General features: G+C 46.0%; 2 protein-coding genes across 2 annotated transcripts; one reads left to right on the top strand and one right to left on the bottom strand.

Annotated features, from left to right (window-relative positions):
* Nucleotides 1-818: 818 nt before the first annotated feature.
* On the top strand, nt 819-2,749 carry LOC309851769 (C-C motif chemokine 3). Its single transcript, XM_082707429.1, has 3 exons — nt 819-1,026; nt 1,739-1,853; nt 2,230-2,749. Exons 1-3 carry the CDS (start codon nt 951-953, stop codon nt 2,318-2,320), a joined length of 282 nt encoding a protein of 93 aa, XP_082563555.1. The 5' UTR covers nt 819-950; the 3' UTR covers nt 2,321-2,749.
* Nucleotides 2,750-5,034: 2,285 nt separating this feature from the next.
* On the bottom strand, nt 5,035-5,896 carry LOC309851773 (putative protein BRICK1). The gene is made up of 2 exons (XM_082707433.1): nt 5,602-5,896; nt 5,035-5,504 (listed from the first exon to the last, which is right to left on the bottom strand). The coding sequence occupies exon 1, from the start codon at nt 5,877-5,879 to the stop codon at nt 5,652-5,654; it is 228 nt and encodes a 75-aa protein (XP_082563559.1). The 5' UTR covers nt 5,880-5,896; the 3' UTR covers nt 5,035-5,504; nt 5,602-5,651.
* Between the last annotated feature and the right edge of the window lie 11,168 nt (nt 5,897-17,064).

Here is a 17,064-nt window from a genome sequence, read left to right as displayed (position 1 = left end):
TGTATAATTCTTCATCTTGCACAATTTTTCATCTTCCCTTTTTATAACTGATGTTATGATATATTTACGCCATTTCACTTCACTCAGTTTCATGAATGAAGTGAACAATCCAGTGTTTACTTTATCCTCCTCTCATAGAGGAGAATTTGGGTTTTCTTGTTTTAGAAGCATGAGTGATGCTACGTCAGATGTCTTTATGTTTAAAGATGCCTCTGTGTTCGGGTTTATTTCTTTAGAACTCCTTCCTAGAAATGCCTTTTCTAGGCTACAGGGTATATTTTTAGACTCCTGACATCTGAACACCCACATCTCCTGTGCTTTCTGATCCTCATCCAATGTTAACCCAGAACCTGTAGTCACCCGGTGACTGTCTAATGACAGGACAAGAAATGGAGATGTGCTATGCTTCCAGGTCCCCCAGCGAGAATTCCCCAGGTCAGTGCCTTGCATCCGAAGCAGGTGTGTGGCACCCTCTGCATGACCCCCCTCCCTGCCCCGCAGCAGAGGAAGCACAGAAGTCTCAGCTCTGTGGGAAGGACAGGGCTGGTGAGCTCACGTATAGATCAGTTCTTATGGGAAAAGCCTGCCTAAGAATAGCCTCGGGTCAACACATAGTCCTCTCCTCCCGCTCACGGGGGGGAAACCATTTCCTCACAAGAAACCAGAACAAGTCATGAGTTTCGGGCTGAAACTTAGAGCTCGGAGAAGCTATTCTTGGATATCCTGAACCCCTGTGGTCCCCTAGGACCCTGAGTTGTGAAATACTCAGCGTGACACCACTGTCCTTAAAAATTTCCCTCCACACCCCCGGATTCCAGTTCCCCTTCCACCAGGGTGGCTATAAAGAGCAGGGGAGATCTGCTCACACTCCAGCAGGACGGAGGCAGCAGCCAGTGCCCAGGCCCACCCCACGGACAAACGAGCCCACACGCCGTACCCTGCTGAGCAACATGAAGGTTCCCGGGGCTGCCCTCGCCGTCCTCCTCTGCATCGTGGCCCTCTGCAGCCAGGTCTTCTCTGCACCATGTGAGTCTCTGTTGTTCTCACAACGGTCCCCACTCCCTGTCCCCATAATCAGACCACTCCTCTTTCTGTCTTCCGGCCTTGGGAGCCCCCAAGAGAAAAAAAGGGAGCTTCTCAAAGGGCTTGAAAACTGTGGCATTTCTTTTCAAGACTTTTACTTTCGTCTTTATACAGGAGTTTTAGCTGCTCCAGTCCCCAGATCTGAGAGCTAGGGGGAGGTAGGGGAGTTGGAGTTCCATTTTACAGGTGGCAAAATAGGGACCCTAAGCAAATGAGTTTGTGAGAGGCAAGATCCAAGCCTGGTGACCTCTCAGTGGGGTCATCCTTCCCCTCACTCCCTGGAGGTCTCCCCAGGGCTCTGTCCCTTGGATGTCATAAGAAAGACATCCAAGGTTTCTCTTTTGCTGGGGCATGACTCCTTGAGCCAGACAAAACTTCCGAGAGAGAGAGGAAAAAAGTCTGCTTGGATGTTTGGATCACATCAAGAAAGTCTGTTCAAGTCAAGGACAAAGAAGGACCCAGACAGAAGCCAGAACAGAGACAGGCACACTTCTAGGCAAAGACACCCAGCACTTTCCAGCGACCCTGTCTGCCGGCCCGTACCCAGAGCGACGCTGGCTTCCTCTGAGTCTTCCTCATCCTCTCAGAGATCCAACCTCAGATCTGACTTTTCCTTCTGAAATGTGACTCAGGCTCACTCTCTCTCCTCCTCCAGTTGGTGCGGACACCCCAACCGCCTGCTGCTTCTCCTACGTCTCCAAGCAGATTACACGCAAGTTCATAGTCGACTATTTTGAGACCAGCAGCCAATGCTCCAAGCCTGGTGTTATGTAAGTGCCAATCTTCCTGCCTGCCTCTGGGGAAGATGGGGAGGGTCTGGAGTGGGGGCAGCACCCGAGGGCACAGACTGGCCAGGGGCGCCATCCTGGAATGGCATGTGGGACCCAGGTCTCTGAGGTGTGACCTGACCTGGCCAGGGATGTGCGAGGTCAGGGAGGGTTGGCCCAGCCCAGAGGGAAGGGAGGGAGAAAGGAGGTGGCAGCAGGATCCCTTGGGAGGAGGCGGTGGTGGTGAGACAGTGAGAGGAGGTCTCTAGACCGAGACGGGCAGAGGGTCCAGGGCAGAGGGTGGGGTGAGGGGCTACAGCGGGCCCAGAGTTCCGCTGCTGGATTCCTCAATAAATAATCCTTCCACCCCTCTCCGCAGTTTCCAGACCAGAAAAGGCCGCCAGCTCTGTGCCGACCCCACTGAGGACTGGGTCCAGGAGTACGTGACCGACCTGGAGCTGAATGCCTGAGTGGCCCGGAAGCTTTGAGAACCCAGTGACCTCAGTGGGCTGCCTGGAGAGCAGAGGTCCGAGCCTTGGAAACACCCCTACAACCTCCACAGCTACCTCTCCTGCGGGCTGGTTGTTGCCAAACAGCCACACTCTGGGACTCTTTCTAACTTAAATTCCAATTTATTTATACTATTTAATTTTTGTTATTTATGTTCAATGTCATTCTCTGGGACCGTGTGCTCCGAGAGACCCCAAGATACCTTCCTCGCCACCCTCCCCTGCTCCCCTCACTTGCACTGTGATTGGTGACGACTGCGTGACTGTCGTCATTTATTCTAGGCAGAAGTGGCACCCGAGCCACCAGATGGGTGTACGTGTATGAGATGTTTCTGTTCAGTGCTGTGTTCAGCCCTGAGAAATAATAAAGATGATCTTTTGAAAAGGAAACTGGCATTGAGTTTGGTTTCATTTGTCTGGAAAGTCAGAATCGCTGGTCAAAAGGAACAATAGGCAAAAAACCGGCAGATGCAAAATGGAGGGAAATTGGGATTTCTGGGTCACCAACATCATGAATACTTAATAAATGAAATCGTAACATACGTATTTGGGAAAATTCACTATGTTGATGGATATTATTAAGAAGAGTATTAGGGCACCTGGGTGGCTCAGTGGGTTAAGTCTCTGCCTCAGGCTCAGGTCATGATCCCAGGATCCCAAGATCAAGCCCCACATCAGGCTCTCTGCTCAGCAGGGAGCCTGCTTCCTCCTCTCTCTGCCTGCTTCTCTGCCTACTCTCTCTCTGTCAAATAAATAAATAAAATCTTTTTAAAAAATGAAAAAAATCTAAAAAAGAAGAGTATTCATAGTGCATATTGGTCATAAATGAAGCGTTCTTAATGACAATTGCTAACATATTTGAGACCTACTCCAGGCTGAGTGCTTTTTAAGCAGGGTTCATTTGATCCTCACAATGAAACAGTACAGTTTAAATACCACTAATATCCTCATGTGATACAAGAGTAAACTCTAGCTGGGCTCAGAGAGGTTAAGCAACTTGGCCAAGAGCATACACCAAGTAAATGGTGCAACTACGTTCCAAAACTAGACTTTGATATAACTACACACTCACTCTTAAACTAGCAAAGTTATATCCCAAACACCATCCAGCTATTCTCAAATCGTAAGCAATGATTGTTTAAGACACTTATATCAGAAGGGTCTGGGTGGCTCAGTTGGTTAAGCCCCCTTTCGGCTCAGGTCATGATCTCAGGGTCCAGGGAGCGAGTCCCACGTGGAGTTCTTTGCTCAGTGGGGAGTCTGCTTCTTCTTCCTCTGCCCCTGCTCTCTCTTGCTCACTCTCTCTCAAATAAAATATTTAAAAAAAAAAGATACTCATATCAGAATCTTCAAGTGTGGACCTGGGAATTGGTAGTTCTACAGACCTCATCATATGTTCCCCAGGCACGTTGACAGCCGAGAGGCATGGAAATAGCATGACTCCCCACTCCTTTCCAAATTCAGTGCTTTTCTGTACAGAGGAACAGGGATATTGTACCTTATTTCCGAATAATCCGTGCTCCACAAAGTAAATGTCTTAACATTACAGGAGGAAAAGACAACCAGCCCACATCTGGGGCGTGTAGGTTTATACTCTAAGCCTGTTTCTGGGCTAACTGTGAAAGCTGAGCTAGTTAATAGGTGGGTTGCCAGTCACAGTTTTCTTTTCTTTTCTTTTTTTTTTAAGATTTTATTTATTTATCTGACAGAGAGAGATCACAAGCAGGCAGAGAGGCAGGCAGAGAGAGAGGAGGAAGCAGGCTCCCTGCCGAGTAGAGAGCCCGATGCGGGGCTTGATCCCAGGACCCTGAGATCATGACCCGAGCTGAAGGCAGCGGCTTAACCCACTGAACCACCCAGGTGCCCACCAGTCACAGTTTTAACAATAAGGAATGTACACTGAGCCAGAGTCCTTTCTGCAGAAGACAAGTTAAAAAGACTCGTGGAAAAACTGAACGTTTTCATTTTTGTGAGCCATGATTATTTCATTCAACTTAGAATAATCTAATTTTTTTATCCAAAATTGGTGCAGAATTGTATTGCTCAAACTCCTTAGCGTATAATTAAAAGCTGCTATGAAGCAAAACATTAAAAGGCCCGTAGTATTAGACCTAGATAGCATGTGCCCTGATTCCACGTCTAGGAATGTGTCTTGCAGCAGTCCTACTAAAGGACAAGAATATGTACGCACAAGGATATTCTTTGTAGCACAGTCTGTGAATAGCAAGCTAATGGAAACAACCGTCAGCAAAGGACTAAGTCAGTAGAGGACTGAGATGCCTGTCCATGGAAAATTCTGCAATCAGTAAAAAGAAAAACACACGCACATATTTATGGAAAGTATGCATCATATTATGTGCAAAGGTTGCATGTGCTTACATCTAATATAGGCATTGCTACCCTACTCGCATGATACAGAATGTATGTATAGAATAATATTCCTTTTGGTTTATATATATTGGTTTTGGTTTATATATATTTATATATGTATGTATAGAATAATGTTCCTTTTAGTTTATATATATTGGTTTTGGCTTATATATATTTATATATTTATATTTATAATTTATATTTATATATAATTATATATAATATATTATATATCATATATATTTTATATATATAATATCATTTTTGTGAGCCATGATTATTTCATTCAGCTTAGAATAATTTAATTTTTTTTTTAAGTTGAGGAGTTTATTAGGGAAATATGAGAGGCAAAGATACCCCAAGTGACAGAAAGAAAATTCTGAACATGTCCCTTCAAGCCAAGTGGGGGCCTGGAAGGACAAGAAACTGGTGGGTTAGCAACAACATTCTCTGGTGGCCACCTTGCCAGGGCATAAGTGTCTCGGCCAGGACTGCCTCCCAAACCCCACCAAAGGTGAAAAGGAGACAAAGACTGTTTCCAGAATCAATGCAGAGGCAATGAGAGCTGTAAGAAAAGTCTGAGAGAAAGAGAGGTGGGGAGGACCTTAACAGAGTCCCAGGCGTCTGGCTCTGAGCGCCTCATACATTGACAGATAGTTCTACAAAATGTTACTTCAAAGATAAAATGCCTAATGTTGGTTCTAAGAGCTTCCCTGGATGTCTTCCCACATGCCACATCACACACCGACGTACATGGCAGAACCCAAAGGCCACACTTTTGAAAAAAAAAAAATAAAAACCAAAAACAAGAATAAGCCCTGTTGCTCTTTAAGGAGAGAGGAAGGAGCTGAGGCTGCTGGGGCCTTTCCCACGTCGGCTTGCGTTCCATGAAGCAACTTCCCAGCAGCAGCATGGCATAGCTCTAGGTGAGGGTCTCACCTTTTGTCACCCGTGCTTCAATGTACTCTATTCTCCGTTCAAGGGCTGTCAATTTCTCGTTTAGTGTTGCAAGTCTTGAACGACAAGACATATCGAATGAGTTGAGAAAGTCCGCGATTTTCTTGATGCTGCTGGTGATGACCTCAATGTATTCTCGGTTCGCCCAGTCCTGGTGAATCTCCCGCTGCACCGGATCCTCTTGACCCGCCATGGTTGCCGCCGGACGACGAACTAGAATAATTTAATTTTTAATCCAAAATTGGATATAATATATATATTTTATCTAATATATATAATACATTTATTTATATTTATATGTATTTATTATATTAAATACATAAATATAGAAATATTAAATATGTATTATATATTTTTATTTTTATACATTTATATATTTATTTATATGTATAGATATATATATATAAATTCACAAGGGCAAACATTTGGCAAAGATACCTGTCAAGTAGCTAGCTGTGGTTTCTTAGAGGAAATGAATATTATTATTTATTTTTTGTAATGGGCACTCCACCTTTTTATTTTCTGCACTTCTCTTTTATTTAATCTTTAACAAGGATGCATCGTTCTCTCATGTGACCCTATGCTTTGATGGGTGATCCTCCATCCACTGGAATAACTCTCTAGTGATCCTGAGTTGACACAGAAAATAGAGCTTGCCATGGCCAGTCCTAACAGTCTTGATGCCATCATGGCTTTCATATAGAGAGGTTAATGTGACAAACAAGTCATTTGCCAGAGACTTCCATCTCTCTCTCTCTCTCACACACACACACACATACACACACACACTCACCTCCTCTCAGGCAACATTTTACAATCCCCTTCCACTCCGAGGAGCCCCACTCCCCTAACACCATTACCCCCCACGCCCATGATAAGTGTGTAGACACCACCAGAATGGGAGGAATAGTTGTTGTTCCCAAAGAAGCAATGGAACGGTCACCATTTCTTCACTGTTGGTGTCCAGCCTCTTTAGACCAAAACAACAACAACAACAACAACAACAACTGCTTATTTACAGTGAATGATTTCTCAAGGTCCTGTGACCCAGAGTCAAAGGAGAAGCTTAACCAGGTGCAGCCTTCCCTAAACACAAGCACTGTGAACAGCATAAACAGAACAAGGACTCCTGTGCTGGAAAGGGGAGAATGGCAATAGCATTGCTAATCAGCTTGTGGGGCACTGCAGAGTCCAAGACATGGCTGAGACCCTCGGTCAGCCTCTCTGCTGAACCTCCCTGGGGAATGTCCTCCCCAGACTCCTCTGAGATATGAATGGGGGAGGAGCCCTTCTCTGGGGGCTGCCCATTCCTGTCCATGTGAGCTAGGAGCCCGGGCTTTGCCTTGGGTGTTGAGCAATCAACGGCCATTTCTGGCTGGTCTTGTGGTTTCTTCAGCAATTAACACCCTTCTAACGATAGGTTTCTCATCTCTCTGCTTCTGATCAGTTCCATGCGTCATCTACAAGTAGAGAACAGAAAGCTTGTCCAGTCGTATATTTTGCATGTTAACTGGGGGGGTGGGAATGCGAGCTCCCCAGCACAGCCCTCAGTCCCACAGCCACCCCTACACCTCTGCCTCGCCGTCGCCCGTGCAGAGGTGTGGCAATGCATGGAAATGATGAATAACTGATACCTCGCCCCAAGCCACGTCCTCCCTGCACCTTCACACAGAGCTGACTGTCCTTGTCAGAGATAAACATTTCATCGGAGAAGGTGGGGAGTGAGGGTGAGGGGTGCAGTTAGACCCCCGCTTTATCTCCTGTGCAGTTCCCCACCTCCCTGCCTCAGCTTGCACTAACTTTAGCTTCAAGGAGAAAATTCTGCATATGCAGCCCTTAGAGACTGCAAAGGTCTGGCTCTCAGCTGGTGGGTTGGAAGAGCCTTTCTTAGCAAAGATGAGTTGTTTCCTTTTCCGATGTCAGATAAGGCCATTTCCAAGTAGTCTAAACTCTCCTAGAGGACCTCACTGACGGATGCAAGAAGTAGCTTTTCTATTCCAATATTTAGACTCTTCCCTAAATCAAAATCCTCAATGTTGCAGATTTAGCACTTGGCACAGGGCCTTTAGCACCAAGAGACAGTAGGGCCCAGTCCAACCACGTTAGCTTGGTTCTCAAGAGGCAGTCTCCAGACAGCATGAGTACCACCTGGGAACATAGTGAAAATGCAAATCCTAAGCAACCCCTTCTCTTCCTTTTAGGGGGTGAAGCCCAGCCATCTGTTTTCACAAGGCTCCAGGTAATACTGATGCACACAAAGTTTAAATAGCACTGCATTTAATGAGGTCCTTGGCAAACTTCCTCCTACTTCTTCAGGCCCGCCGATCCCACGCTTCATTTGGGGGCTGTTACTATTCACAGACCCTCTACCTCCGCCCAGACCAGGTCTCTGCATTTCTCAGGATGCTGGTGGTTTGGGGGGAGTGGGGGGGGGGCGGAAACAAACAAACTAACCTAACTCAGAGATGCTTGAATAAATGAGCCTTGTAGCAACATGGACGGGACTGGAAGAGATTATGCTAAATAAAATAAGTCAAGCAGAGAGAGTCAATTATCATAGGGTTTCACTTATTTGTGGAGCATAACAAATAGCATGGAGGACAAGGGGAGTTAGAGAGAAGAAGGGAGTTGAGGGAAATTGGAAGGGGAGGTGAATCATGAGAGACTATGGACTCTGAAAAACAACCTGAGGGTTTCGAAGGGGCGGGGGTGTGGGAGGTTGGGGGAACCAGGTAGTGGGTATTAAGGAGAGCACGTATTGCATGGAGCACTGGGTGTGGTGCAAAAACAATGAATACTGTTACACTGAAAAGATATAAAATAAATAATTTTTTTTTTTTAAATGAGCCTTGTGGCCCCAAGGCTGAAGGGTACTGGCTCCAGGGAAGGCTGCATGTGGAAGCCCCATGGTAACCCCCGAGTCCTGTTTTTTTCCCTGACTTCAGTCCATGCCAGAGCCCCAGGATGGCTGTTGGCACCTTCCAAAGTCACATGAATCCTTGCTCGCTGTCTGCAAGCAGAGAGCCTATGTCCCCGTTGAAGAAAATCACTAGGTTCTTTTGGATTTGACTGACCCCTATCAGAAACCCAGTTCCTAACCAGTCACTGTGGCTTTAGGGATGCGTTCCATGGATTTGCTTAAGCCACTCAAGGCGCATACCTGGATCTGTGATAGATGAACGTCACATAATCTTAAAGCCTGAGAATCATGGGGAAGAGAGGCTTCCCAAGAGAAATGTGGGTTTCTGGTACCAGGAGGGATGCCGGTCAGCAAAATACATGTTCACTGTAATATGTTTGTCCTTTTCCAGTGGACTTTTTTCTTACTATCTGAAAGGCACTAATTCTTTGTAGGTGATAAATGCTCCATCTCCTTTGATCTCTGGGTTAGAAACTGTTAGTCTTCCATCTTCCTGAATTACTTTACTTTTAGGAACTCGCTGACTTGTATACTTCCTGTTGCCTTATAAACGACAATGACTCAAATTTGAGGCTAAAGAGACATGAAGCTCTTCATGGCGCTAAACCAACTTCCAAAAACTGAGGTTGCATCTCCACCCCAGGACATGCTAAGTGGGGTAGGACACAAGCGCCACAGACCCTGAAGCAGAAGACTGGGGACAGGGAAAAAAGCGGACACCCAGAACAATGAACCAACATTACAGAACTTGCCATAGTGAAGAAAATAGGAGAGTTGGATGGACAAAGGCATAGATGACAGAGGACACCTCATACTTACTTCTTCTATTCCCCTTCCTTTCGGGGAACAGTATTTGCGAAAAATTATCATATGAAATTGACCACAACCCAACACATGGAGTGGGCCCTGATTAAGATAAAGGCAATTTGCATTTTGGGTTTTCCTTTTAACTTATCATAACATAAACATTTTCCATGACATTGCATTATTTGTAAAGCCTCCCAAATAGCAACTCGAGTGAAGATACCGTATTTTTTTCATTATTTTCTTACTGTAAGTAATTTAAATTGGGTAAGTTTAAATTGCTATCAATGTGCCAGAGACATATTTTTTTCATATTTGAATTCATCTACATAGGAAATAGATTCCTAGTCATGGATTATCAAGGTCAAAGGCAAAGGTAAGTTAAAGTTCCTTATGTGCGTTAGTGCCCATATCCAACATGTGTTTATGCTGTCTGCCTTGTACATTTGGGCCCTTGATGCATCTCTAGAATGAGTGGTGTCTGAAAGGCTGCCTGCACGCTCAGTCCCTCTTGCAGCCCAGTCTTTGCTATTACAACTCTGTCCACGTGGGTGCAATTTAAACTGGGTATACTGGCCAGGACTCATGGCATCATTGCATGTCATGTCTATTAGTAAGAACAGCTATGGAATCATAAAGAAATTTTGGTTCTGCTGGGGGAAACTATGACTACATAGCTCTAATGAGAAGAACCCAGCTAAGTGTGGTCCCGGGATGACACCAACATCTCACCTCCTCTTGCTGGGGAAACCACTTCCCCATAAACAGCCCTAGTCAATTGAGCACTTGAACCATTCTTGCAAATACCCTATGCCTTGTGGTTATCCAAGACCCCTCTTGTATTTACAAGTCAACAAGGTGTCACTGTACTTACAAACTTCCTCTCTCATCACCCTAAGTTTCCATCTCCCCTAGGTCCAGAGCATACCTGAAAAAAAAAAAAAATAGGGGACCCCAGAAGAAAGCTGGCAAGAGCGAGTCTCATTCTGGCCCACCCTCTTGGGTCCCCACTATCCTCCTCACCATGGCTCTTTGTTCCCAGGCTGCCTTTCATGTGTCTCCTGCTGCCATTTCCTGTTGTTTTCCTGCTCTCAGACCACAATGCGAAGGTCCTATGGGTAGCCAAGTGAAATAGAGGGCTTCCCAAGGGCTTTTCAAAATGCCCTGCATTACCTGTTAAGGTGGCTATTCTTTCCAAAGGAGTTTTAGCATTCTAGTCTATGTACATGGAGGGCAGGATGGGGACTTGTCTTACTTTGGGAAGGGGGACACTGAGTTGGTTTTCAACAGGGGCAGAATCCAGCTTCAACAGCTTCCCAGGGATCAACCGAGTAATAAATTCACCCAGTGCCAACTTACAGGTGATTTACAGAGAAAATCTCTCCTTTTCCCCCAATAGAACTGGAACAAACACCAGACTATTCCATCAGCTGCATTTCCTGCAGAGGGGAAATAGAGACCAAACTCAAGACTAGAGCAAAAGCCTGAGATAGAGGAAGTGGTCTGTCCAAGATGGTGCCATAAGAAAATCCGCCATAGGACCTCCACTCCTTCCCCAGATACACAGAGTCTATAGTGACATGGGGAACAATTTGCTCTGGAAAAGACTGGAAAACTAGTGGAGCACCACTCCATGGAGGTAGGTTAGAAGACAGAGCAACAGCCTCACAATAACTCCCCCCATCTCCCTCCCGCTCGCACACTGTGATGCTCAGTCTGGAGCTTCTCCCTGAGGAGCCAAGGGACCCTACCCCACAACAGACACCCCAACTGTTAAGAACTGCACCTGAGAGACAATCCCCAGACACCTGGCTTTGAAAACCAACGCGGTTCAAGTCCCCAAGACCCAAAGCCCTGAGAGAACTAGGAAACCTGGTGAAACACCCAGACTGCAGGGCCTGTTGGGATTCTCTCCCAGACAGAGGGCCTTTCTTGTGCTCCACAGCAGCAGTATCTCTGGGAGGGGACCTTTTCACATATCTGGTGCTCCAGTTTTTGTGGTGCATTTCTGGGTCCCAGGCAACTGTAAGATCAGGGAGAGCAGCCTACCGCTCTGGGGTACTGCACAAGCAGCAGCTGACACACAAACCCTCTCCCGGGGGAAGGCCTGTTTCCTGGCCCTGGAGGCTGACTGAGATCTTCTCCCTCAGGACACTGACAGGTCTTGCCCCACCCTCAACAACCAAGAGCTATCAGAAATAGAACAGGATGGGCGCCTGGGTGGCTCAGTGGGTTAAGTCTCTGCCTTCAGCTCAGGTCATGATCCCAGGGTCCTGGGATCCAGCCCCACATCGGGCTCTCTGCACAGCGGGGAGCCTGCTTCCTCCTGTCTCTCTGCCTACTTGTGATCTCTCTCTCTCTCTCTCTCTCTCTCTGTGTCAAATGAATAAGTAAAATCTTAAAAAAAAAAAAAATAGAACAGGTTGCTTGGACAATCACCAGGGTTTGAGAGACCCAGAGAGTTGGGGGTGAAGCGGAACTCCAAGGTTCTCCCTCAGAGCTGATAGGGGTAGCTGTTTCATCCAGTATGTAGAAACACGGAGTCAAGCAGAGTGAGGAGACAGAGGAACATGTCCCAAATGAAAGAACAAGATAAAAGCTAAGGGGAAAAAATTAGAGCTCGAAGATTTTTACTATTGAACAATGCTATCTCTATCTTCTTTCTTCTAATTTTATCATTAGGCAGAAGGAGCTGGTTCACTATCGTGATGAAAAATGACTCCAGCTCAGGCTGCTTCTTTCCTCGTAGTACACAAAGGCCCTCAAGGATCTGCTGCTTTTTCTATGTCCTCCTGTCAGATTCCTAGCAACATGGTAGATGGCTATTATGAGACCAGCAGCCAGAGCTAGTCCTCTTGCCCATCTCTGGGGAGAGGCAGGACATGCAGAAATGGAGCCAGCAGGACTCTGTGTAGGGAACAGCCTACAAAGGCATCACAGGTGGATGAGAGCCATTCTAGGAAACCCAGACCTTCGAGGTCTTATCCAGTGGCAGGACATAAGAAGAGGCCATAGGGGTATTCTCTAACCTGGCCCGGGGCTTGGGAGCCAGGGGAGAGCTGCCCCAGGCACAGGGGAGACTTCCTGAGGAGACTCCTCCCCAGGAGTCACTGAGGAAAGGTCTAGGAGTCTGAGGCTGGAGAAACAGTCCTGAGGAAGGAGGCGGACTCTGAGTATCCTAAGACAAAGAGAATTCAGCCGGAGTAATGTGGGACCGGGAATTCTCCTGCTGAATCCTCAATTTTTATAATTCCATCCTTCTTCACAGCTTTCCAACCAAAGAGGCCACGAGGTCTGTGTCAGCCCCACCAAGTCCTGGAGCCAAGGACATCATTGACCGGAGCTGAATCCCTGAGTGGCCTGGGAACAATAAGAAACTAGATACAATGAGGGAGCAGGGACCTGGGCCCAGGGAAGAATGTTCCTTCAACTCCTGAAGCTACCTGTGCTAGGTGCCAGTTATCAAGCTACTACACTCTGGGCCTCTTTCTGGATGTGAATTTAAACTTCTTTAGACTTATCTTTGTAATGTATTTCCACGCACTCTTGACTGCCTGCAGGGAGCGCTCCTACAACACTCTCTTCACCACGCCCCGGTACCCCTCCAATCACACAGTGGTTGGCACAAGCATGTAGGTGCTTATGCTCAGCATTTTCTAGGGGGAAATCATTTCAAAACCATCAACCAACAAATATTTATAGAATGTTATTTACCACTTCTGTGTTCAGCTGCATGAAATAATGGAATTTCTCAAAACCAAACCAGTCTTTTGGGTGCTTCTATGGGTTTTGTTTTGTGATGAAGTCAGGATCTCCAGTTGGAAAAAATGATGGAGGGGTGGTGGGCTAAGGGGCGAAGAGTAAGAAAATCTGAAAAGGGCAAGTCAGCAGAAAGGAAATGATGGTAATACCTGTCTCTACACATTCCTGAGAGCTAAAACACAAAGCATTAGCTTAGAAAACAGTGAGGATGAAATATTACCTACCTAGCATATAGTGTATATACATTAACTATATTCATTCTTTGTGTATATTCATGCATTTTCCCACGAACCAAATTTGCCGAAAAATTATGCATTGTCCTTTCAATCCTAATAATTTCACCAAGGTTTCCATTTGGCAGAAGAGGAAATGTTGGCTCAGAGAAGTGAAACAACTTGCCCATGGTCAGGCAGCTAATAAATAATATAACGAAGATGTAAGCCTATGCCAGCATTTCTCAGTATTCCAGAACCACAAGGGATGATTGTTTAAAATGCTGGCAACAGAATTTCTTGGGTTTGGAGCTGGAGATCCAAACCCTCAAGTGATTTACATGCAGACAGAAGACCAAAAACCAGTGACTTCGGCAATAAGGACTTATCACTCGTTTCTTAATAAGGTGCATACAGCAATAGACATCTTGCCTGGATGTTAGTTTCCTAGAATCCGTGCTCCACAAAAGCAGTGGCTAACATAAGAGAAGAAAAAATAATCAGCCACTATATGCAACTGAGACTTCTGTTATGAACACCAGATTTATTTATCAGACTGATTACCGAGATCGCGGTTCACAAGCTATAGTTCTCAGAACAAATCCATTATGATTCAGTCTCATAAATAAAGTTTTATTCTGTTACACAGTGTCCAGGGCTGCCTTCACTTGGTAGCTGCATCTGAGCCTGTATGTTTACAAAGCCAAAAACATTTACTATCTGACCCTTTTAGAAAAATTTGCTGAAACCTGGCCTAGATCATGTTTTTAAGTATAAGAAAGGAAGACTTAGTCAGGGTGTTTGTTGTAAAATTCAAAAGGGGGAAATCCAACATACTTATGAGAAATGCAAATGTTTATTCATTTTTTGATAAGGCATACTTTTTTTTAAAAGATTTTATTTATTTACTTGACAGAGAGAGAGATCACAAGTAGGCAGAGAGGCAGGCAGAGAGAGAGGAGGAAGCAGACTCCCCACCAAAGAGAGAGCCTGATGCGGGGCTTGATCCCAGGACCCCAGGATCATGACCTGAGCCGAAGGCAGAGGCTTTAACCCTCTGAGCCACCCAGGCGCCCCCCCCCTTTTTTTAAAGATTTTATTTGTTAGAGTGCAAGCACAGGCAGACAGAGTGGCAGGCTAGAGGCAGAGGGAGAAGCAGGCTCCCTGCCGAGCAAGGAGCCCGAGGTGAGACTCGATCCCTGGATGCCAGGATCATGACCTGAGCCGAAGGCAGCCGCTTAACCAACTGAGCCACCCAGGCGTCCCAGGCATACTTCTTTTTGTTTTAAACTAATTTTTAGTATAAAAAGTGGAATTTTGATCAGGTTTGTAGAGAGCAATAACCAGTTCCTATCAAAATGTTAAATGTACACACTCTTCATCCTAGGAATCCAGTGGAAAACTCAGTCCATGTAGTGGGAACACAGCTGCCTCCCAAAACGCCTTTCTCTTCCCCTATCCCCTTATCTCTTATCTCTCTCTCTCTCTGTGTGTGTATATCTGACTGTCTCACTCTCTGTCTCTCTCAGATCCTCTATCTACATAGTTCCCTGATGAACAATATTATTTGCTAACTCTCAGGGGAGAGTAATAAAGAGAGAGAGAGAGAGAGAAAAGAGAGAGGCCAACCTAGTGGGCTCCACCTTTGTGAAGGTAAGGTCATCACCTCTCCTCCTCTTGAAGCCCAATGTAGGGGTCTCAAGAGGATAACTTGTAAATCCTGGAAGGTGCCTACTAGCAAAGTGACTCACTTTATAGTGGGGTGTCCTAGGGTGAACTCTCATATTGAAGGGAAATTTGAAATTCAGAAGGAACCATGGTTTTTCATCATACTTGAGGACTAAGGATCCAAGGCTTTGGATCAAGCTTTGCTTGAAGCTAATCAACTTCTCGAAGCTTCACTTATGTGAGCGAACAGGTTCCCTTTATCCCTTAAGACAGCTTGAGTCAGCTTTTCTGGTACTACCACTCAAAGTATCACTAACTGCAGTGCCCTATGTACCACACCCCGCAGAGCAGAACCGGCTGAGGGCAGAAGCCTAGGCCAGTCAGTGAAGATGCCTCCTCTTAGTCTAACAGTCGGTTCCCTCCCTGGCCTGTTCTGTATTCTTACTAAGGCTGTCTGCCTAACAAGGTTGCATCAAAAAGGAAAATTCAGGATGTTGGAGACTGACTAATTCTTGCACAAATCATTAGGGCTCACTTTGAAATTGGCTTGTCTGATAGCAGGGGGGCGGGAATAGTTTCCTTAAGAGAAGCCCTCTTGAATTTGAGAGGCAGGGTTGGGGGGCATGGGGGGTGGGGAAGGAAAAAATGAAACAAGATGGGATTCGGAGGGAGAGAAACCATAACAGACTCTTAATCTCAGGAAACAAACTGAGGGTTGCTGGGGGGAGGGAGGGAGGGAGAGGGTGGTGGGGCGATGGACATTGGGGAGGGTATGCGCTCCGGTGAGTGCTGTGAAGTGTGTAAGCCTGATGATTCACAGACCTGTACCCCTGGGGCAAATAATACATTTTATGTTAGTAAAAATAATTTTTTTAAAAAGGGAAGCCCTCTTTTTCTTGCTGCCTGCACACCAAGCTGGTTTGCACAGCAGTGACCTAGAGCTTGCAGACGGGAAAAGCAGACCTCTCCTTGGCAAGGTGATATTAGTATGAGCAGAAATGGGAAGATGGGAGACAAGGAAGGATGAAAAAGTGGGGTCCAGAAACAGCTGTATCCACCCTCTCTGCAGATACCCTCCTTTCAAATATTTATCTTGTGGACAAAATGATCAGTCCCGTACTTACGTCACAGCTGGGATGCCACCAGAAGCAAGGAGCGGATTCCCATGACCCCAGCGCCCATGGCATCATTTCAGCAGCAGAGGGCATTGTGGGGACGGCAGTCAGTGGCCTGGGAGATGGGGCATGGCTGTGAAAGGGGGAACCAGGGGGACCAGCCCGACTAGCGCTCGTGCACTGAGAGAGGGGTCTTCTAAATCCACTTCTAGAAGTGATGTTAGCTGGCAGCTAGCTAACAGCTAGCAGATTTTCTGCTTCTAATTAACCACCCAATGGAAGTAACCAAAAACAGCTCAGAAGTCTTAAAAATAAGAAAGGAGCTGCATTGCCTCTGAAACTCCAAGGCTGGCCGAAACAGGCTCTGATGACACCCAACAGTGGTTTTCAAACTGCCTGTGCTTTACATCACCTTGGGAGTTTCAAAATTACTGACGCCCAGTCCCCACCTAACCAAACCCTAACTAAATGCATAACTTTGGAGGTGAGGTCCTGGCACTGGAGGTTCTAAAAACTTTCAGAAGGGATTCTAATGTGAATTCAAGGTTGGAAAGCAACTCCTTAGGTACCCACTTCAACAGGAAATAGCCAGCCTCTATAAAAGTCTTCACCCTAAGTGGAATTCCCAGATAAAAGGCAGGATTCCCAGTTAAATTTGAATTTCGGACACACACCAAATTATTTTTTATGAGTATATCCCAAATATTGCCTGGGACATACTTATACTAAAACATCATTCATTCTGTATTTTAATTTTCTAACTCTGGCCACTGCAGCCTCGAAGCCTCAACTTAGATATGGCTTTGGAGAACATTCTCCCAGAAAGCAGAGCACAGAACACCTGAGAAGCTGACCAGATGGGGAGTCTTAGCTAGGTTGCAGGCAGGTTTGCTAGAC

Source organism: Mustela nivalis (genome assembly GCF_964662115.1).
Source record: "Mustela nivalis genome assembly, chromosome: 17".
Taxonomy (NCBI): Eukaryota; Metazoa; Chordata; class Mammalia; order Carnivora; family Mustelidae; genus Mustela; species Mustela nivalis.
Note: the sequence above shows the minus strand (reverse complement) of the source record. Positions and strands in the feature narration are given on the sequence as shown.

Coding starts and splice junctions, on each gene's coding strand:
- LOC309851769 (XM_082707429.1), top strand. CDS start 951: ATGAAGGTTCCCGGGGCTGCCCTCGCCGTCCTCCTCTGCATCGTGGCC. Junction 1,027..1,738: donor CCAGGTCTTCTCTGCACCAT/GTGAGTCTCTGT, acceptor CTCCTCCTCCAG/TTGGTGCGGACACCCCAACC. Junction 1,854..2,229: donor TGCTCCAAGCCTGGTGTTAT/GTAAGTGCCAAT, acceptor CCCTCTCCGCAG/TTTCCAGACCAGAAAAGGCC.
- LOC309851773 (XM_082707433.1), bottom strand. CDS start 5,879: ATGGCGGGTCAAGAGGATCCGGTGCAGCGGGAGATTCACCAGGACTGG.